Raw genomic sequence first — 23,793 nt, forward strand, 5'->3', positions numbered from 1 at the left:
TCTAAGTTTTGTCAAATGTTTTTAACACTCTTGCTAAAGCCTTGAAAGCCATTTGCGTGACATATTAAGGTCTTCCGTCTTCAGCGGAAGACCTTTCTGTTATTCTTAGGTTTCTTTTTCACTTTTATTATTGTTTTTTTTCTTACCGATTTTGTGCACGCAATCGAAAACATGAATTTTTATGAAACTTTAAAAACTTTTTATCATCATAACCTTATGCATTTTTTTTCTTTTCTGATTACGTCACTTCCGGTCTGAGATTTTGCCGATTTTATGAATTTTAAAGGGTCAGGTTGTCCAGAGTTTTTCTGGAAAATGGGTTCAGATGAAAACTTTCAGGTATGATAGACGTCTGTAGATGTGCCTTTCGCATTTAACTTTTTCCGGAAACGCCGCACGGTTTTCCAAAATAGTCCTGTCGAGAATTTCAAAATTTCTAACACCTTTTCTTCGATATCTTTTTACCTAGAAATATTTTGTTAAAACATATAGAACAAAAGAAGTATAATTGAAAAGATCTTTCAAAAGATATGTACTGAAAATCTGAAAATTAAGGGCCTAGAGGGAATCGTAAGTTTTTTCTTTATATCTCAAAAAGTATTGAGAATTTTTAATAGGTCAAAGAAGCAAAACAAAATGTCAAGCCTATCTAATGAATTTTCAAAAAATATCAATGTGCGATTGTCATATAAACCGGAAGTAGATGAAAGAGTCAGAAAATGTTTGATATTTTTGCCATTTTTGACACGTTTCTGAGTAACTCGGAATTTTCATCTTTAGAAGGAGACATTGAAAGAAATAATAATTGCAAATGTTTATCCCCACGGCCACATACTGTCTCGTTTGAAATAATGACATGAAAGAAACTTCAATTATTCCATTTATATCACAGGAGAGTAACAAACCATTTTTTAATGAATGAAATTAAAGAAATAAAATTAAAAATCAACATATTCAAGTTCAACAAAATGAAGTATCCAGGTTTCATGTGATATGGAATGCATAAGCATACGTATATTAAACCATTTTTTTGATCACGATACATATAAAAAGAGTAGTCAATATTTATTCTGCATTCATTAATTTTGCTAAAAATGAGTATATTTGCACTGTAAACGTTTCGTCAAACGATAATGGTCTGCGACGCAAAAAAGGAAGGGGTGGGGGTGATAGGGGTATTCAAAAATTGCCTAAAAATCTACATTTAAATACGCTTTACATACGAGAACTTTTAAATTTGTAAGTTAATATACTTTTGAAGCAAAAGCAATATTTCAATTTAATTTTTTTTAATGGGTATTTGTAGATTCATATAACAAAGTGATAAGTGAAAGACGCGCGGGAACGTGATTTATTGAGAAAGGGGGAGGGGGTAATTTTCCCTATTAAATTTGTAACAAAATTATACAAAAAATAATGAAGTGCTACCAGAAAGTTTTTTACCAAAATTAAAGCAGGTTTTTTCACAAAAAAAAAATTATTAAATTTCAAGGCTTGCAGAGTTTTTATTTATATAAAAACGTTTTGATTATGTATATCAAAAAGATGACTATGTTTTTGTGTTAAATGGTTAAAAGAATAATCCAATGAAATTTGACATTTATATCTAACCTGGTTTTTTTGAAAATCAAGGTTTAATACATTGATTAAAAATTTTCTCTCCTTGTAAACCTGGCTAAATCGAGTTATGTCCAAAAACCAGCGATTTTGTCCAAAATATGCATACAACCAGTAAATATAGTCATATACTAAATATACAAAAATAACGAAAATTAAACGACAGGAATTTTTTGGGGTAGGTGTGTTGTACATCCTTAAACCATGGCATTGCTGTTCTTGATAAGAAGATTGTTCCTACCGGTATATATATAATGTAAAATTTGCGATAATGAAGTCATGATTTGAACAAACTTTAATCTACACTAATGCTTTCACATAAATATGAACAAAAGTTTTGTAACGGTTCTTGAGAAGAAGATGAGTCCCATGAAATTTTTGGCAATGTAGCGGTTATGTTAACCAAGGCTTTGATGTTTCCGAGATTTTACATTCCTATGTAAAACTTTGATCAGCCATTACAGTCCCATCTTATCCCCGGGGTCCTGATATGTACAAATTTTAATCTACACCACCTGCAGATGCTTCCATATAAATATGACAAATAATGGCTTAGCTGTTCTTGAGATTTTTAAAGATTTTCCCTATGATATTCCTATGTAAAATTTTGATCAGCCATTATGGCCCCAACCTATCCCCGGGGGTCATGATTTGTACAAACTTGAATCTACACCACCTGCAGATGCTTCCATATAAATATCACAAATCATGGCTTTGCTATTGTTGAGAAGAAAATTTTTAACGATTTTCCATATAATATATTATATTCCTTGTAAAACTTTGATCAGCCACGTGGCCCCGCCCTACCCCGGGGTGTCATAATTTTAACAAATCTAAATCTGCACTACCTGAGGATGCTTCCACATGAGTTTCATCTTCCCTGGCCCAGTGGTTCTTGAGAAGAAGATTTTTAAAAGATGCCATTAAGAATTTATTGCTAATTCATAATTATCTCACCTTGGAAGAGGGCATGGCCCTTCATTTGAACCCCCTTTATGGTATTTTAAGCCATTAATCTAAATCTCTATATTTGCCTACTTACAATCACATTTTCCCATTCTTTCCTTTTTAATTACCTCTTGAACAAGACATAAAAATCATATGCAGGTTATACATGTATTGGATTAATTTGCAAAAATTGGAGAGGTTGATGTAACAGCTGAAGTCATACTGTTTGTCATATAGTCAGTTCAACATATATTTAAACAAGATTTGTTTGTGAAACACTGATGCCCCCCATAGCAGTTTCTAGCAAAGGTTGAAGTTTCTCAAATGCATGTCAAACTCCAGAGGTCAATGTCAAAATTGTTGGTATCAAGAGGAATGTCTTTTCACAAGGAATACAAATATGTGAAACATGAAAGCCACAATACTAACTGTTAAGGTGAAGTTAAAAAATACTAGTATTTATACCAGTTTTAAAGATCTTGTCAGGATGAATACATATGTTAAGTATGAAACCCTAGCACAAACTGTTTAAAAGTTATCGCCAAGGTCAAAGTTTCTTTTTTTTTTTTTTTTGTAAAAGTGGGTCAACCTACTATGAAATTACTGTATAAGTGGAAATTTTAGCGAGACGCAAATTTAGCAATTATTACCTAAAATCTGGTATTTTAATACAGTAATTTTGTGATTTTAAATTGCTAACTAAATAAGCTATTACAAATAGTCCCAATATTCAATTTTCAAAAGTTATAATGCCAAAATTAAATCCTCGCTAAAAATTTTACTTATATGGTATATTTCCCTGAATCTTTGATTAGGGGGGAGGGGCATTAAAAAACCTATCAATTCATTCAACAAACAAATTTTAATCTGAAAGGTTCACTGGTTCCTCTGGCTCCTCAGGTGTGCAAATATGAAGTATTCACAAGTAAGACAACTATCAGATTCACTATCATTTATTCCAAAGGCTTGCAATGTAATATTTGACAACAGATTTTATTTCATAACATTCACTCAATTTTTGTAGTAAAAAATATTGTGGAAAAAGTTTGATTTTTTTATAAAATGTTATTTGTGTGCTTGTGTCAGTACCCTTTTCCTTTATCATCCTTAAAATTAAATCCTCGCTAAAAATTTTAGAAAAGGCGCTGGTATAGTAAGGGTAGGCTGAGTATATAAACCGCTCATACTGAGTGTGCTGTAACGGCCTCACCGACACCTACAAAAGAAATCGTCAAGTCAGTCAAAAATGTACACCAACCTGAAAAGTACAACCTGTACCTTTTTTAAAATTAAACATTAAACATATGTATAACTTATTATAAAGAACTATTATCTAACCTGTGTAGACAACTATCAGATTCACTATCATTTATCCAAGGAACTTGCAATGTAATATTCAGGTAACAAAGGTTTTATTTCACTGAAAAACGGAAATTCAAAAATAACAGGGATTTTTGTAGTAAAAAATATTGTGGAAAAAGTTTGATATAAAGCTATTCATTATTAAAATGTTATACATGTGTGCATTATAAAATATATATCCCTCTTTTCCTATAGGTTTTATGCCTTTAAAATGTAGAAACATGTACAGCTTGGTAAATGCACACATTATTTTTTTCTAATTATCAAATATTTGAAGAATATATATACATCCAAAATGTAAGGGTTTTTTTTTTTTTTTGAAAATTCAAAAGATTCTTTAGCATGTTTCAGATAAATTGATCGTCTTTCTAAAGTATACACTGATAACTCCTACAAATATACCAAGCAGAACAATTATCTAACAGAGAAATATCAATACCAATTTTGGCTAAAAATGATAGTGATTTTTAATGAATTTATATAAACAACCTGTACCTATTTTAAAATTAAACATTAAAGTTGATGTATAATAACTTATTATATAAAAATGAATAAATTACTCTGATAGATACACTCTTCACACCTTTAAGATAATCTAAGAGGTCAGTGTCTTTTAATTTTGTACTTGATTCAATTTCTAATTGTAATCCAGGTTTTTTCTCTCTTTAATGCTTTTACACTTTAAAACGAATATTCGAATCATAAATTTATATTCAAATATCAACTCATCGAATGAATATTCGAATATTCGTTGACATCCCTAAAAATAACAGTGGAGAAATATCTGAACCATCAAAAGGATTTCAGAGAGAAGACCCTAGATATCTCTATCAGAAAATTCAATACATTATCATTCTATAGAAATACATCATTTTTCTGTCTATGTTTTTGATGAGATTATCTACAGTTATTTAAAGTTACATAAATTTATCCTGAGTCCTTCTTACTTGAGTTCTTGAGAGTAGTTCTGACAAATGGGTCAATGCGGACGAATTCCAGCTGGACATCTTGACCAGAGAATGGCTTCCACTGACCGTCCTTCAGTTCTTCTATCTCAATAGAGTATTCCTACAAAAGCCATCATTCATAAACCATTATTCAAACAACAAAAGAATGTATGGCCCAATAAAATATATTTAAGGCCATGCAAAGTTAATTACTTGGTTCTCAGGCCTTTTTTCAAGAAATATGATGAGGGAGGAAGGCATTTTTTTTTTCTTTTTTATTGCCCTCAAAACATGATACAGCTTTTTACATTGTACAAAACCCAAAAAATGATCATAGTTTTTATTTTATTGATTTAGCAATTTGGCACCCTTGGAAGAGATGAGGGAGGGCCTGAGAACCAAGAAATTAATTTTTTTTTGCCTAAATAAATACAGATATTCCTTGGTATTTTTTATCAGGCACTCACCATCATGTCATAGACAGGTTTGCCTGAGGACATCTGCACTTACCACCATGTCAAAGACAGTATAGACCTGACACATTTGTACTTACCACCATGTCATAGACAGTGTTGTTTTAAGTATTTGTACTTACCTACCACCATGTCATACACAGTGTAGACATTAGGACATTTGTACTTACCACCATGTCGTAGACTGTATAGGCCTGAGGAGGCTCTTTTTCTCCCTGTTTGTTGTGTTTCACTGCCCCGACACGTAGGACTCCCTTCTCCTTAAACACCCACTGAGACAGGCTTACAGCTAGGTCCTCATTACCTGACTTGGAGAACCTGGAATTAAAGCCATTTCTCATTATGGATTATATATAATGTTTAGAAAAGATTTCCCGTATGGTGTAATTGAGATTTATCAGCTTTATATCAGATGCATGTTACAGAATTCAAATATCAAAGTTTTGAAGAATACAAATACCTAATGAAAGAGGGTATCTCTATAATAATCTTTCTTACTTTTTGTTGGTCATTCCATTCTGGACATTGGCAGTGAAGAATTCATCACTGAAGAAGTCCAGGGAACCAAGGAAGACAACTCTTGCGTTGTTTCTGGCCTGTAGAGCTGCTACCAGCAGGGTGTTTTTCCCGACAGCATGAGGATACTAGAAGTAGGAAAACATGCTCAAAAATCTTATAATAATTCATCATAACTGAATAGCATTACTAAATAAAGGTTTTCACAATACAGTTACTTAGATTTCTCTTCACCGCATACTGAGGAAATATGATGTGAATTGTCAAAGATTCCATAAGGGAACTACAACTCACATCGTCAATGGGTTTGTCTGGGAAGAAGGAGTATGCAGTAGAGGAGGCATGTAGGACACTCAACACGAGGGGGTTCTCTGGATCAGCCACCATTCTGTAGCAACACATAGCAACAATATAAATGATATATAAAAGTTAAACAAAATGAACAAAAAATCTCTAATTAAACTATACCTTTATTGCAGAACTTTGTAGTTTATGATTTACTTTTCACTACTAAGGTAAAGAAAGATTTGAAAAAAAATGATGACAATCACCTAACCAGGACTTATATATAAGCTTTTATAGTCTTTGACCACAATAACTTAAAAGGATAACAGCACCCTATCCCTATTTATTACATTGTTCACCCTTTTCTAAGTGCCCCTCATTTACCCCACTCCGCGGTACAGCAGGGGGTTGATGTTCTTGGAGCCAACTATAAGGGGGGCATCAAGCAGATTTTTTGAGTCAGCAATCACCATTGTGTGCTAAAAAGTAAAAACATAAAGAATGTTTCCTGAAATTCAATCTGAAAAGTTTGATCATAGCTTACAAGGGTACAGGCTGCTATTTTATTTCTTATCTTTGTAAGAGTTGTTTGGGTGTCCAGTATCCCCTCACCTTTCCCTGATCCTTGATGTCATAGTTAAGGTGGTCAATAACAGCTGTCTTCTCGTAGTCAAACTCTATCCCGCACTCTGTGGCCAGCTCACGAATCGGGTCACCTGAGTGACAGAAAATATTGGATGTAAGGTATCAGTACCTCATACAGAAATGTTTGAATGTTGAAAATACTTAATAGCTTGTAAAATGTGTTGATAGAATACCTATATCTGAACTTGCTGCAACTAAAACATTTCCCCCTCCGTCGATAAAGTTAGTGATGGCTGCCACGTCAATTGATCCTCCAAACTCTGTCAAAAGATATTAAAGAAATTAAAGTACACCAGTACTTTACACCTTACACTATAGAGCTGTATATTTACATCCAGTCTGAATATTTTCTCCCTAATTTCTTAAAAAAATTTCTCTTAATCAATCCATTTACATTAAACTACTTAAAATCTTGTTTTCCAAAGCCATTTATAAGACTATTATATTTGGTGATAATATGATATGTACACTTACCTTTAAATGTATACATACAAACTTACCATGGAAAATAATAAAAAATTCAATTTTAAGTATTATGTATAATAGACAGGTGTAATATAGATTTAAGACAAAAGTTACCTTCTACAGAAGGAGAAAACAGGACCAGGTTGTCGTACAGGAACTCTCCATACTTAACGAGGGCCAGACTGGAGTCATCAGCCGTCTTAAAGGTCAGCTCAAAGCCACGATCTAACATTGAATAAAAACAACATAAAGGACTATCATTAACACATCAGAAATTTGAACTAATAGCCCATGGGCCTTGATAGAGTTGGGTATTGCGAGTGAAAACCATATTGCGATATATTGCAATATTTTACTTTGAATATTGCAATATATTGCAATATATTGTAGGTTAATTATCATTAATAAATTGGAGCAGAATCTTTAAAATGCTGTCAAGTTCAAAGACTATTTGAATTTTTAAAAAGGTTTTAAAGGGGGAGGAGGGATAAGAAATTAATTGCACACATAATAACATAACTTTTAATCAAATTCAAATACCTAATAATATAATAAAACAAAATTAACTCTCTTGGAAAATTTTCAAATTGAAAAAAAATTATATACATAATATATAATCTTTATTATTATCATTATTTTTTTTTCGGGGGGGGGGGGGGGGTGTCAATGAAGTAGCATAAAATGTTATTACAGATTAAAACATTACATACTAGATGAAAATAATTTCATTATTGTGGTTTCAGAATAGAATTAAAGCCAGAGAGAAATTGTGACCTTTTTTTGTGCGTTTTGGTGTTTTAGTCTAACCCGACCTAATTTCACATTATGACATACTATGAGGAAATGGCCTATATCTACTGTTTTAATATACATGCTCCTGGTATAGGATGAAGGTGGCTAAAATGGCATGAAAGTCATTAAAAATAAATTAAAGCAATACTTCTACAAGTGAAAACAGGGATGACCATTTACTTGTACAGCCTACTCCGGATATATTGAAATTCAGGGGACCATGAAGATTATTTCAATATATCCATAATTCAATATAAGCGAAATCGTGAAGCCGCCGTTTTTTTAAAATTAAAAGTTCAATCCCAATCTTAAATTAAAGAACAAACCCGAACAAATTAATTTTGTCTCATCGTTTACCTATAACATTGTACATATGACATGGAATATTAGTACTTGAAAGTTTAAATAAAATTGTTTTTTTCTTTTTCATCGATAAGACAATCTTCAACTTCATTATTATTCCCCTATCGCGTTTATTTACATTTTGGAGTAAAATCAACGATGTCAAACCGTTGAGTACTGCTGAGCGCTGCATGTATTTCATCGTAAGTGTACTCGGGTTGATCTCTTAGCTATTTCAAATTAAGGTTTATCATTAGCCATTAACAGTACGAATTTAATTTGAAAGTTAAGTTTTTTCTAGATCTGTTGGGGTTACCATGTTGTCTTTAGCTTAAAACTTCCGTATCATATACATAGAAACAAAGAATTTAGCAGTGAATAATTTTATTTCGTAAGAGCATGCAGTATAAAAACATAAACATAAAAACACATAAGGTGAAAACTTAATTATTCACACCTTTGTATATCAACTGGTCAATCAGGCATAATTTCTGCCAACAACCGTAATGACAGCCGCCAGGGAGTACTTCATTATAACCGTTATGAAAACAACTCATTATCACCTGTGGGGACCGATCAGTGGCTTCAATATAAGCGAAATTTCAATATAGCCGATTTCAATATAACCGTTATTTTAATGCAAAGAATATGAGAGTCAAAAACTGGGGATTTATTTTTATTTCAATATAAGCGGAATTTCAAAATAAGCGAGTTCAATATAAGTGGAGTAAACTGTATTATGAACATGTATATATATAACTATATTGAACATCGATCGTGTACATTCCATGTAAGATTTCGAGAACCACAGTAAACATGGTATTCACCCTGTAGAAATGTTTTATATATATTTTCTTATTAATTTTATTTTTAAGTTTTAACATTAATTACTGATTTTATTTTAAACATATTTAAAATTGCAACAGTGAATTTAAAGCTTCCTCTCTCTCTCTCGGCAAGCGGTAAATCTCTCTCTCTCTCCCGAACGAAGCTGACGAATTATTCTTTCAACGAGACTGAAAAAACCTTTAGGATGTTACAAGTATTATTTCAGCAGTTTCTACAATAAAGGAGGTTTTTATATATTGTTATAGATATCGTGAAATACCGGTATCTGATTTTCATATCGCGATATATTATCGTGGTGATTAATACCGCAATATACCGATATACCGGTAATATTGCACACCCCTAGGCCTTGATGTTCTATCCAAATATAAGGAAACAAGACATGTGGCCAAGTCGTTATGCAACAGGTTGGGAACAATTGCCCAAAGGGGATATAATAACCCACCTGGGATAAAAATTTACAGTGGAAAAATTGAAAAATTTTATTTTGGCTATAAATATCAGAAATCGGTATCAAAATACTTTAAAATGAATAACTTTTGGCAAGCAAGTTTTTCTGCAACCCTTAAGGATTGTTAGCTCCCCAACATGCCCAAGAACTTCCGAGGGATCAATCTCTTAAACAGGTTGGGCACAGTTCCTTTTTCGGAAAGTATTACTATAGGCCTATAACAGGATTGTTCCTCTTTTCAGTAATAAAAACATTATTGTATACGATGGATTTTTTTAACTTGTTTGCCCTCTATTCCTGTGTTTGCTTTGAATAAAAGATTAAGTGCAATATTATTTTCACATCCACTAAATATTTATAGTCTATTAAGTGTATGGTTGCCTAAAACTACAAAATTTATTGCTGCAAAAGCTGAAAAAATGCAATGAAATTTTTCTCTGATATAGATTTCTTATGGAAGCTTACCTGTGTTAAAACTGTGAGATTGAATACGTTCAGCACTTGCTAACTTGTTTATAAATTATTTTTTCTAATTTAATTGTATATCATTTCTTTAAAAGACTTCATAAATTTACCCGGTAATTTCAAATACCACTGCTTCTTTTAAAATTTGTTACAGATGAAAATAATTATTTGAAATATTAAATCTCATCATAGACATACTCCTGATTGCAACACTAAAGGACTGACATATTTGCTCAGCAAGGTTGGTTATTACAATAAAGTTAAAACACATCACTGTCATCACATTGTATTTTTCATGCACTTTTTAATTAATGAACTGATTCGGGACATTAGAGAGGTTGAGATTTCAAACGTGTACGTGTACAGGTACGTCTAGTAGGGGAATAATCTAAATTCTGTGTGTATTACGTCATCAATTTTAGTGACGTCAAGATTACTACACGTTCTTAGAACTTGTAAAAGGGCATCTACACGTAAGTGAAAACGTGTAGCTTTAATAATAAAAATCGGTCAATTTATGTGTGAAAATGTAGTTGTTATACATTTTTAAAGATGTTTAGTTTCATGCGAACTTATTTTAATCTTTTGTTAGCTACATAAAATCAAACTGACGTAACAAAACTTCTAAAAAGTTGTTACAGAGACTCCGATGGCGGTGTTCAAGTACATGTTACACGTCACAAAAATCTCAACAGACAAGTTACAAAAACGTATTCGTCAAAATTGATGCACATCTACACGTACGCGTAGACGTTTAAAATCTCAACCTCTCTATTATTTGAAAATATGACGAAAACTCCTGTATTCAGTAATGCTTTTTATTACTAAAAAGAGGAAAAATCTTGTTTTATAGTACATTTGTAATTATAAATACTTCACAGAAAAAGGAACTGTTCCCAACCTGTTAAACAGTGGTCATACAGAAAATTTAACCAAAAGTTATTCCCGTATAAATATTTTGATGTGGATTTATATTTATAGCCAAATTTTCATTTTTTGCATTGTAAAGGTATACCCCCCTTGGTATATTCTATCCCAAACAGGCTATTGTATCCAAGGACCCATTTGGGCCATTGGTCCCCATCTGATGTATTATTTTATAGGTTATTGGTGCTTGGTTTCAGGATGGTGTAGTTTGTGTATTAAGTATTTTTCTATGCATGTCTGAATACCCTCATCAAAACAACAAGAGGCTCATGGGCCACATTGCTCACCTGAGAAGCTTTGACCATTGTGGCCCCACCCAACCCCCTGGGGTCATGATTTAAACAACTTAGAATCTAAATTACTCCAGGATGATTCCACCTGAGTTTCAGATTTTCTGGCCCAGTGGTTCTTGAGAACATTTTTAAAGATTTTCCATATATATTTCTACGTAAAACTTAATTCCCCATTGTGGCCCTGGCCCCAAATCACGAAGGTCATGATTTGAACAATTTAGAATCTACACCACCCCAAGATGCTTCCACCTATTGACCTAAGTTTCAGCTTTTCTTGCCCAGTGGTTCTTGAGAAGATTTTCTAATGACCTCACCCTATTTTTCTTTTCTTGATTATCTCCCTTTGTGAGAGGACCGGGCCCTTCATTTAACAATTTAAATCCCCCTTTACCCAAGGATGCTTTGTACCAACTTTGGTTAAAATTGGCCCTTTGGTTCTTGAGAAGAAGTCAAAAATGTGAAATGTTTACTGATAGACGAACGATGGACAAAATGTGATCAGAAAAGCTCACTTGAGCCTTTGGCTCAGGTGAGCTAAAAATTGCTGATATTAGCATGCTTTAAAAATGTCATTATTACTGTATATAAAAAGAGTGAATGGATGACACTTGCAATCTTGGATTTCCGGGAGTGTCTCTGTTCAGACTTGTCTAATGAGTTTAATCAATATCTACACTCTGATGAGGGTACTGAAAAGGGGATTAATTTCACGAGTTGTAATTTTAACGTTTTTCTCTCATCTAACATGATCGCGGTTCCTTGAATTCGTGGAATTGGTATATAATAAAAGTTACCTCCCTTGTCTATATCCGTTTAATCCATACCATAGCTACATGTAAACGACATTAATCGGCATTATGTCTTTTTTTTGCGAACAAAAGGGTAGGTTAATTGTTAAATTTAATACATAATTGACGATTAATTAAAGCAAGAGCAGTTATCAAAAGTCCTTGACTATAAAAGTCAAATGACTTTCCTATATACTATTACGAAGACTGCATGTGCACCCCGAGATCTTCAATACAACGCTGCGAAAAAACATTGGTCATAAATGTGTTAATGTAGGTTGCTGGAAATACTAGTAATATCCTTCCACATCTTCAGTAAGTTCGATAGTTATCTGAATTATTTTTTTAAAAACTGCAATATTGATAAAAACTAATATGCATGATAATGCAGGTAACACACATACACGTGATAACATTCGTTGCGCACGGGTAATCTGAGAACCCATGGCCCACGTGTTTTGATTGATGAAAAATGTAGCGTTGGGTATTAAAACTGCTTTTCAACAAATACAGGTTATTATCTGCTGATATGAATTAAAGTAAAGCGTTATAATTGAAATAATTTCAATGACAAGTACTACTCGTAATTACTAAAATGGCTGTGTGCTGCACATACATGTATATAAATCTATCGTAGTCTATTCTCAAATTTCCAATAAAACATGGAGATTATTAAAAATTTATTCACAGTTTCTTGAATTCACAGATTTATTAACACCGTGAATATAGCGAATATTAACACTGCGAGTTATTTTCCCCCTATACAGTACTGAGACACACATAGAACAAGATGTGTTTGTGAAACAATTATGCCCCAGTATGGCAACATAGCGTAGATTAAACTTTATTTAATATATTGGTACCCAAAATAAGTCCTCTTACTTCAGTCTCTTTAAATACAATTGTGAAATATCAAAACCCTAGCACCACCTGATCAAAAGTTATGCCAAGGTTAAAGTTTTTTCATAAGAGTTTAAGTATGGAAATCTCCAAGGTCAAGGTTGTTGGTATCCAATGAATGGTCTTGCCACAAAGAATGTACATATGAAGTATAAAAGTTAAGAAGTTATGACCAAAGTAAAAGTTTGGAATTTGTGTAAAAGTGGGTCTAACTCCAAGGTCAAAAGATCCAATTTGGTGGTACCCAAAAAAAGGTCTTGTCACAAGGAATACATAAATAAGAGAGTCATAGCTCCACTAAATCAACAGTTATAGACATGGTTAAAGTTTTTGCAGACAATCAGACAGAGAGAGACAGGCAGACAGATGGACATGACAAAAACTAAATACATTATACTGCAATAAAAACACTTAATACACAAAATACACCATCCTGAAACCAAGCTCCTATAATCTAGACAGGTCCAGCACGATACCCTGATACGGGTATATAGCTTAATAAACTATATAGCTAAATCAAGGTACAGTGAAGTCGTCAATTCCGGGTAGTCTCCAATTCTGGGTCACTCGTGTATTTTATGCCATATTGTTAAAATTAAAGCGGAAAAAACTTAATGAATACACTGGTCATGAAGAAGTGGTCTTTCTGTCTGAAATTAATTACAACATTTTAATTTTGAAAATGAACCTAAAAAGAGCATCGCACAAACAAAAATATGAAACAGGCTCATTGAAGACATGGATGAATCTGTTTTGTTGATGGGCTACTTTCGTTTTTTGTTCACTGAAGTAAGACTGATATATAAGTTCTAGATAAACAATAATAGCTCGAAAGTATATCACATGCATTTAGTTTTAATTAAAAAATCAATCATAATGATCACTGCTCAAACAAATTTACACTGATTAATAAATCAAACTGTAGTAATTTCTCTAATTGCAGTTCACATAATCTCAAGGTATGAAACATGTCAAAACTCAATGTACAAAACCAAGTGGAAACCGTGTATGAACCTTGATTATTAAAAGGGTTTTACCTGGAAAATATTTTCCTGAAAAATAAATTTGAGTTTATACTTTTTAAATTCTGTTAAAAAAATATATTCAATTGTCTGATTTTAATCCTAATATCACATTTGTAAATTCTGCATATTGCAATTTGTTTTGTTGTTATTATTTTAAAAATAAATCAAACTTATTACTGTGGTTGTTTTCATTTTTCTGAGCTGCATGCATTCTTAGTTTAAAAGATATTTTCAGGCTCTGACAAATCCCATTGCCCGACGCCCGGGGCTAGTGAATTTTAGAGGCAGGCAAGTGAATTTTTAAAGCAATATGAGCTGCAGTTTTGAGAATTTTATTTTGCTGGTAAAATGTGTTATTATGATAAATCTGTATGTAATCTAAACCCTTATGATCAATAAAACCAAAATAAAGTTTAAAATGTTTCAGAAGAAATATTTCTGTACAACTGAATATACAGTATTATATAAGAAATCATTATTGTACAGGACGACAATAATTCAATTTTGCTTCAATCAAAGCTTCCATAGCAATATAAACAACAGAAGTTTATTAACGTTCTATTTTTCTGTCATTGAAGTAGTTAATTACAAAGGATCACTTCATTATAAATAGGGGTCTGACCTATAGGACCGGGCTTGGTTTTATTCTCTACAAAAAGCTTGTCGATTTCCGTTCTGATTGATGACATTAGGCTGAATACATATAACAATTTGTTTCTCCTAAATCTTTATTTCAGTGAGTAGAGATAGGAGGAACCCTTTTTATTGATTTTCTGATTTGTTATCTCCAAATGTAATAATTGATATTTGTCTTTACTTCTCATTGTGCATAAAGGTAATGTCTACTGTCTCTGAAATTCTATTTTTTATGTCTAGGCTATTTATCCGTGAACATAATAAAAACTTGTCATTATTGTGTGCAAATTATAAAGGCCTAAATGAAATACAAGGGAGTGCATTTACTGAAATATGTAGCAAAAATCAATGTGATTAAATTCTAAGGAATATATACAATTGAAATTCATCGCAGCTCAATGCTGCCAAGAATACCCATATTGAGTAACACACAGTGAGTTATTCTTGTCCTCGGAGAAAGTGTGCTTATACTGAGGTTCGTTCCACCTGACTGACAACTGTACATTGGATTGTTACGATTTGATATCTCTTAAGTGTTTCTTATATCAAGAATGGGCATGCAAAAATAGAAAATTGAAGGAAAAATACACAAGTCTATAAAAAAAAAATTAAAATAGTCTTTGAAAAGGCGAAATTAAAAACTTTATAAGTGTTGTACCAGGTGGATTCGAACCACCGGCTTTAAAAAAGAGAGTATCCAAGGTATAAAAGTCAGCTCATATATCAACTGAGCTAGTCTGACTATAAGAATGAGTGGCATAAATTTAAAGCAGATTATGAAGATCTGGTTTCCTTATTTTTTGTAGGTTTTTTGTGAATTTTGACCTCAGGGCAGGGGTGCCCCTAAAAAAATCTTATCTTAAATTATTCCTTACATCCTAACCTATCAAAATATCACAATTTTATTTAGGGGCAGGCCTGCCCTGATGGACTTCAACGCCAAAATTCATGCAAAAATCAACGCTTTAACTAACAAAATGGTGTTTCGATCAACTTTGGAGGTTTATTGTAAAGTTGTAAATAACAAATTTTACGTATAAAATACAAATTTAAAAAATTTAGACATATATACGGTAGAAAACAACAAATAAAGATTGATTTTTAAATGTCACTTTTTCCGGGAAATATTTCTCTCCTATAGGTCAATTCTTTTGTTAAAGCGAATACATCCTTTGCAACATTTTTTTCCGATGTCAAACATGCAGCTCATATTGCTTTAATAGGCAGCTGCCTGTGGGCAAGTGACTTTAAAAAAAAAAATCAATAAATATTTCTAAAATGCCATAGTTTTCCACGAAATTAAAATTATTTTGTTTTCAGAGTTATCTTCCTTTGTTTGTCACACTTCGTATGCGAACCAGTTTAATTGTGTCAACATTATGCAATTTATTACAATTAAGTTTTACTGAAAGTTTTAAGTACATGTATTTGTACTTAATTGAAAGTGACAAATTGGCATTGGAGAAATAGAGAAAGTTTTGACAGTTATGAGACAAAAAACGATCGAAAGCTGATGATAAGTACATCGTCCATAACAATGTTAGTGAAAAACTCAGTACAAAACTGTCAAAGCATACTGGGTATGAGAAAAGAAAAAACAAAGGTCCAAAACCATTATTTTTTAACAAATAGCAGATATCATAAATACATGTATAGCTGAAATATGATAGCAATTTCACGTCTCTATATGAAAGAAAATATTATTCTGCAACGGGAGAAAGTGATTCGTAACCGGGGAAGCTATACGCCTGTATATATTGTTCCTATTTAGTTACTTTGAAAATTAAAAAACATTTGGATTGTACTTTTAATACATAGATTGCATAAAATATAAATGCAAAATATCAACAAAACACCCTGACCTGACCCTGAATTGGCGACTTCACTGTATTACAAATACCTTGATCAAGGTATTTTATGTAATAAAAAACAAAAAAATTCTAAAATAAAAAAAAATAAATATACTGAAAATTGAGTTCCGAGTTGTCAGTAAATGCACTCATGCATGTAAAGTACTCAAAAACATAGAAATCAGTATAAAAGCATGTCGTGTGAGGATACATTCTTTTGTGCTCTCTTTTTGATATCTGAGTACTTTTCATGCACGAGTGGACACATTGACCACACTTGTAAATTCAATTTTTTAATTTTTTAAAAGTAGGTGCGAGGATAGTTATAAAGCAAAATGTGGGAGAAAATAACTAACTGGAGTTAATACTATGCACTTTTTACATACATTGATATAAAATGCACTTTAGAAATTAAAATATGAAAATAACTGTAGACAGGTAGGCCTAGATGCCATGCTGGGCTGGGGCAATATTACCTCGTAAAGTTCGGAAAAATACCGAGTGCGTTTCTCTAATCGACCAGTTATCCACTAGCACAAGAGTTCTTTTACCAGCAGTTGCTGCACAGATGTACAAACTTATGAAAGGCAAAAGCCACCTCATTCTGAAAATGAATTTCCCCTGAATTTTACGTGGCGGAACCGGTTTCCGTCAGGTGGCGCTACGATTTTATATATCCTGTGGAAGAACGGTGTATTTAAAGTTCCTAACTGAATGTGACTAAAATGGGTAGCGAAACCCGGGCCGGGCCGGGAATTTCGAAACTGAAAACCGGGTTTTTGATAATTACGAAATAAATACTCATTCTTTCTTCATAAAATTTACGGACATAGTTTATTATCTTAAGATTGGCGTTCGCTGAAAGTTTTAAGTCAAAATGTTTTGTTTTTCAATGATTTTCGCCGATTGTCCTTTTCCAAGTGACTAAAATGGGTAGCGAGCCCGGGTTACTCATTTTGGCGATTTAAACTTAATTTCGGGAACATATTTACAATTGTTTCATTTGGATCTTTAAAACTGAACTTAAACTACCTAAAACATCTAACTGTTGCAGTAATTAATCCAAATTATTAAAAATATACGCATTTTTGTGTACCCGGGATTGGTCAAAACCGGATACGTTCATCCGGGCCGAACCTTTTATTTCCGAAATACTTATCATAGGATGTTCGCTATGGTAAACCACACGGAGGTATCCTCATGGGCATTGACGGTAATATTGAACAGTATGAACACGAACTCAGAATTTTAAATTAATTATATAAATCTCCCGGCTAATATATAGCTGTATACCAAGCTGGCTGTGCAGATTTATCATATTTACTGAATCTTAGTCTTGATGAATCTTCCTAGCCAGATGTGCTGACATTACACTGGTCATTAATTTCAGATTAATATCTGAACACCAAGCTAACTGTGCAGAAAAACTTGTCAATGACATATAATTAAAATATAATTTGACTGTAGTTTGATTTGCATATTTTAAATTTTTTTTTTCAGTTTATTTCATAGACGCATCGATCAAGGACTGAAATAATCAAAGTACTCAGAAGTACTGAAAACCGGGCTTATTTACAGGGTAATGAACAAGGACCGTGGTGACAGTTTCAAATCAAGTTCAGACATTCAGAGGATATGTTACACACAAAAATATCTCAATGGCATGTAGTATTAAAAAGTTTTAAAAATTTAAAATAAAATATAGCTAGAAATTAATAGCGTAATATATTTCTCACAAGTATCGTTTCGGGGTAACCGGTTTTATATACAAACAGAAGTAAATAAACACCGATGCAGCAAGATTAATTAAGGTCAAACGACTCTGCACTGATGTGTCCTCAGCGGGGAGTTTTGCATCAAGTCATTAATGATGTTCTCTGCATTTGTGTTAGCCTGATAGTACAACCTTTATTTATAGAATATGACGCAGACAGGGATACCTGGTGAAAACCTTTTGCACCTTTTGAATTGCTTTGTAAAATATTAGTCAAAGGAGCCAGGAAAAATATTAAACAATTTAATATTTTGAAAAAAATATTCGATTTACTATTTCTTAAGGTGTTTGAATGGATTTTGTTTTCTCAACAGCGGCTGGACGTACGAACTACATTCTTACTCGTAAACTCAATTTGGCGGTGAAGAAGCAGCATTTTCTGTTGCTCACCGTCGCAATAGCCGGGCATTGCTCTACGAGCAATGAGCCCGGCTAAAAATCTCTGGCAATCCGGAATTTTTAAGTTTGTCCCGGGTAAACGCGTCCGGTTTTGACCTGTCCCGGGTCTATAAAAAATGACAAAATCCCTCATAATCGTCATTTAATTTCATAATGATTGAACATTTTAACTATTTGAAGGTAATAAACAACCAGTAAATGCAAATATCACATACATTTTCAATGCATTAAGCTTAAAATCGCCAAAATGAGTAAACCGGGCTCGCTACCCATTTTAGTCACTTGGAAATGGACAATCAGCGGTAATCATTGAAAAACACAACATCTTGATTTAAAACTCTCAGCGAAGGCAAAACTTATAGTTATAAACTATGTCTGTAAATTTCACGAAGAAAGAACGAGTATTTATTTCGTATTTATCGAAAACCCGGTTTGCAGTTTCGAAATTCCCGGCCCGGCCCGGGTTTCGCTACCCATTTTAGTCACACTCTTCCTAACTGCAGTAGCTTACTCTTTAATGTCGCTTTTTTAGTTTCATTGGTGATAATTAAAATTTTGATATGTATTATGTTATGTTTGGCAAACTTACAAACTCTTAATTCTTAACTTTGATGGTGCTCATTTTTCCTTACCTGGAATCAAAGAGTTTAAGATTTTTTTCTTTGATATCAATAAGTACATTATTTTGATATATATTATGTTATGTTTGGCAAACTTACAAACTCTTAATTCTTAACTTTGATGGTGCTCATTTTTCCTTACCTGGAATCAAAGAGTTTAAGATTTTTTTCTTTGATATCAATAAGTACATTATTTAACAACTGTTCGATAATAATACTAAATAAATTACTTCAAGCCATACTATAACACATTTCCTCTTTTAAAAGTGTTCATACTATTTGAAATATTTTGCAACTGTAATTCTCTTCTACATTTAAAGATTGTTATGTCCCTCCATATTAAGAAGAGGTCTGGAAAACAAATTTTGTGCTAAAAATAGACCACGTGCTGCTATCCATGAACTACTTTCATGGTTCTTTACACTCTTTTTGAAGACAACGATACCTTGTTTTGAACTTGAAATTATCATTTAAAAGTGCAAAATTTAGACATTTTCTCAACAAATTGTTGTAGAGAGAACATTGATGCACAGTTTGCATATTTTTTTGGATTTTTTAAGGCTCTGCTGAATTCTGTAGGTGCGCAGTTCTAAGGAGCATATCAAAAGCATTTTTCTGCAAAAGTATAGATTATATATGCACAACATGCATTCAGTTATGAATATTTATTGTATCTTTATCATAAGGACTTAAAATTTGATCAAAATATGATGTATTTTAGCCATTTGAAGAAATGTTTACATTTTGTTCTCACGGCACTAAAGGTGGCCGTACATCCCCCTTAAGAACAACTGGACCAGAAAAACTGAAACTTATGTGGAAACATACTGAGGTAGTGTAGATTCTGAATTGTAAAATTCATGACCTTCGGGGGTAGGGCGGGGCCACAATTGATAGGGAATTCAAGTTTTACATAGAAATATTTAGGAACAATCTTTAAAAAATTTCTTCTCAAGAACCAGCTAGTGGGCCAGGAAAGATGAAACTTATGTGGTAGCATCCTCGTGTAGTGTAAATTCTAAATTGTAAAAATCATGACCCCCAGGGGTAGGGAGGGGCCACAATAGGGAATCCAAGTTTTACATAGAAATATATAGGAACAATCTTTAAAAATCTTCTTCTCAAGAACCAGTGGGTCAGGAAAGATGAAACTTATGTGGAAGCATTCTGGGTAGTGTAGATTCTAAATTGTTAAATTCATGACCCCTTGGAGTAGGGCGGGGCCACGATAGGAAGTCCTAGTTTTATATAAAACAAGTATATACTGACAAAACGTCAGAGATACTCAAGCTGTAGAAAGTCAACTAGGAAGTGTCATTAATATCCTAAAATGGTATAAGATGAGGGTTATCGAGTTCAGTCTTAGAACTGTTAAATAAAATACATGTACATGAAACAAAATTCATACATAATATTGAATTTAATTAGAATAAATATAATTAATGGTACTACTTTTTAAAATGAATTTACTTACTTACTTTTAGCAATATTTTATGGAGCATAGTGGCCGTTTCTTAATTTAATGAAAATTTTTTTATGTTGATATACTTCAAACTATATGTACGTTTTTTTGTTTTTTTTTTGCTTAATGAAGTACATCGATCACACGGGTTCATCTGGCTGTGCGATATCCGTATGAATCCAAACGAAGTTATATAGGTTCGTTACCAAAGCTAAAGATAACTAGAACGATCTTTTGAAATTAAAAAAAAATACGAGGGAAGTTTTATAATTGATGTTATGCTATTATTTTACTGTCCTTCTAAGTGGATATGCACTTCATTCTCAGGCCCGTGAGAAGCAATTTCAATATGGGGGGTACAACCATACATTTTCTGGCCATGCATAGTAGAATTTGTTAACGATGGGATAACCTGCATTACCTTTCAGAGTAAACAGTGGACTCGTCCAATGATGCTTTGTCAGCGTCTGTAAAAGTTACCTGAGATTCTTACGCAAAGGAAAGCGCGAAATCTCTGTATAGAAACTGTTGCGGCTGCGGAGCTTCACTCATTGTTCATTCGCCATAGAAAAGAATCCGACATTTAACGCTTAATATCTTTGAATATACAGACTTTATCAAAATAAGCTTCATTTTTGTTTCTAGAAATATTTTTATCTACAAAAATAATATCTTTTCGTGTATTTTAACTGAGTAAATCGATGACCTAGCATCGTTTTAGATAACTCAAGCCCCTCTAGGGCTTGAGTAAATATATTGGAAAAGTCTTCTTCTCAGGCACCAGTGGGCAAGGAAAGCTGAAACTTAGGTGGAAAAATCCTTGAGAAGTGTAGATTCAGGTTTGTTCAAATCATGTTCAAATCATGAACCATTGGGATAGGGCGGGGCCATAATAGGGAGTCCTAGTTTTATATAGAAATATATTGGAAAAATCTTCTTCTCAGGCGCCAGTGAGCAAGGAAAGCTGAAGCTTATGTGGAAGCATCCTTGGGTAATGTAAATACTTAAATGTTAAAATCAAGATGAGGGTTTGGAGGGGGTAGGGGGCCACATTAGATGTAAGAAGAGGGCAAATCTGGTAAAGAACTGCATCATCAAAGTTACTCAGGTGAGCGTTGTGGCCCTTGGGCCTCTTTTTTTTTTTTTAAATAATGCCTATTAATAAAATAATGACTTGGACCAGGAATAGACCTAATATAGGCCACATAATCAAGAAGATGAAGATAATTAGCAGTGATCATGGTGACCAACCTCCCAAAACATGTGAACTCAGCAAAACATGGAAAAAAAAATACTTATGATACTGAGGTCAATCGGCAATCCTCGGCTGACTCCGCTACGCTTCATTCAAACAAGTTAGTGTGCAAGGTACTAGCCACCAGAAGAGCTCCGAGTGATTATAGGTAGATGGAACATTCCCTAGTTAAATTCAGTTTTAAAACCGGTCCAGTGATTAATTAATTAACAACTAATATTATAACAACCATAGCTTTACACGGGGAAGTTGAAATCCCTGTAACGTCAACTTATCTGTCACAACTGTAAATAGCCTGTTTCTGAGTAAAAACTGATCATACACGGATCTTGCTCTTGAGTATCGAATAAGGTACGTTAAAAACGTAAACACCATATACAGGTTATAGTAGAATATTACTACACAAACTAGAGGTACTGTGAGCAATGAGCTCACTAAATGATACCCCCCGCCTCCCATGCAATTATAACTGATGACAAAGTCCATGTTTTGCTGTGGCCGGGAAACCCAAAATATGTGCATGTCAGATAAAAAAGTAAAATAGGAGGTGCACAATGGCAATATGTAATAAAGATTCTATGAAAGATTCATTAAATTTCACTCAGTTGTATAAGAGGAGTTGCGGATAAGAGATGGGTACCCTAAAGCGTAACAGATGGACGGAAGGACGGACGTACAGACAGACAGACATACCGATTACAGTATACCCTCCCACTTTTCAAGCGGGGGGTATAATGAGCTTATCTGGGAAATTTAACGATGGAAAAGCTGAATTTATTACATTTGTAAGTACATGTAAATAGCTTAGCCGTCAATTGGCCCTTATCGCCTATAGTCAGAAAAACTGTGAATATTCCTGTGAATAAGGTGAAGTAGAAAATTAAACATCGTCGATGTACATATAATCTGTATTTAAGTTGTTCGCTACTTCTCATATTATTTAGAAGTTTCTGAATAAGTTCTGCATTACTAATAGGTATTTATAAGAATAAGTTTGATAATAAATCAAAGGCGCATAATTCATTAGTACCAATCTAAACACAATCCGAGGTTCTTGTGGACAGGACCGCTACCTCGATAAACTAGATTCAGTGAGGGTACTGTGAGCGATGAGCTCACTAAATGATACCCCCGCCTCCATTATAGTTATAATGGCAAATTCCATGTTTTGCTGTGGCTGGGAAACCCAAAATATGTGTCGGATAAAAAAGTAAAATAGAAGGTCACAATGGCAATATGTAATAAAGATTCTGTGAAAGTTTCATCAAATTTCATTCAGTGGTATGAGAGGAGTTGCGGATAAGAGATGGGTACCCCAAAGCGTAACAGACGGACGGAATTAACGATTACTATATATACCCTCCCACTTTTCAAGCGGGGGGTATAATAATGTTTAGCTAAGTGAATTTGTTAAACATCCCCCCCCCCCTCAATATATATTTAATACAATAGTAACAATATTTTTATGATCACGTATATCATTGGAGTAATGGAGAAAAACTCAGAACAAAAAACACCCAGTTTCATACGATAACCTTCTTATTATACCCCAGCTTGAAAAGCGGGAGGGTATATAGTAATCGTTAATTCCGTCCGTCCGTCCGTTTATCAAATTAAAGGCATATATTCGCACCACTGCCGTACACAGGGTACACAGTGCATGAGAGAGGCATACCGATATATTTTACATGTAGTATATTGTATTAC

The 23,793-nt window shown here is 33.2% G+C and overlaps 1 protein-coding gene across 1 annotated transcript; it reads right to left on the reverse strand.

Moving 5' to 3' along the window:
• Nucleotides 1-4,818: 4,818 nt before the first annotated feature.
• Nucleotides 4,819-17,224, reverse strand: LOC134253338 (dolichyl-diphosphooligosaccharide--protein glycosyltransferase 48 kDa subunit-like). Its single transcript, XM_062735868.1, has 9 exons — nucleotides 17,053-17,224; nucleotides 7,373-7,483; nucleotides 6,967-7,053; nucleotides 6,761-6,864; nucleotides 6,533-6,627; nucleotides 6,158-6,251; nucleotides 5,846-5,991; nucleotides 5,518-5,665; nucleotides 4,819-4,995 (listed from the first exon to the last, which is right to left on the reverse strand). The coding sequence occupies exons 1-9, from the start codon at nucleotides 17,177-17,179 to the stop codon at nucleotides 4,855-4,857; spliced, it is 1,053 nt and encodes a 350-aa protein (XP_062591852.1). The 5' UTR covers nucleotides 17,180-17,224; the 3' UTR covers nucleotides 4,819-4,854.
• Between the last annotated feature and the right edge of the window lie 6,569 nt (nucleotides 17,225-23,793).

This window comes from Saccostrea cucullata, unplaced genomic scaffold, assembly GCF_032062105.1.
Source record: "Saccostrea cucullata isolate Sc308-1 unplaced genomic scaffold, CSIRO_AGI_Scuc_v1 ctg176, whole genome shotgun sequence".
NCBI classification, from domain to species: Eukaryota; Metazoa; Mollusca; class Bivalvia; order Ostreida; family Ostreidae; genus Saccostrea; species Saccostrea cuccullata.

Excerpts from the sequence above, each read along its gene's own strand:
- LOC134253338 (XM_062735868.1), bottom strand. The coding sequence starts at position 17,179 with ATGAGGTGGCTTTTGCCTTTCATAAGTTTGTACATCTGTGCAGCAACT. Across the intron at positions 7,054-7,372 it reads GTTTTCTCCTTCTGTAGAAG|AGTTTGGAGGATCAATTGAC; the intron begins GTAACTTTTGTC and ends ATCTTTTGACAG. Across the intron at positions 6,252-6,532 it reads CTGCTGTACCGCGGAGTGGG|AATGGTGGCTGATCCAGAGA; the intron begins GTAAATGAGGGG and ends GTGTTGCTACAG.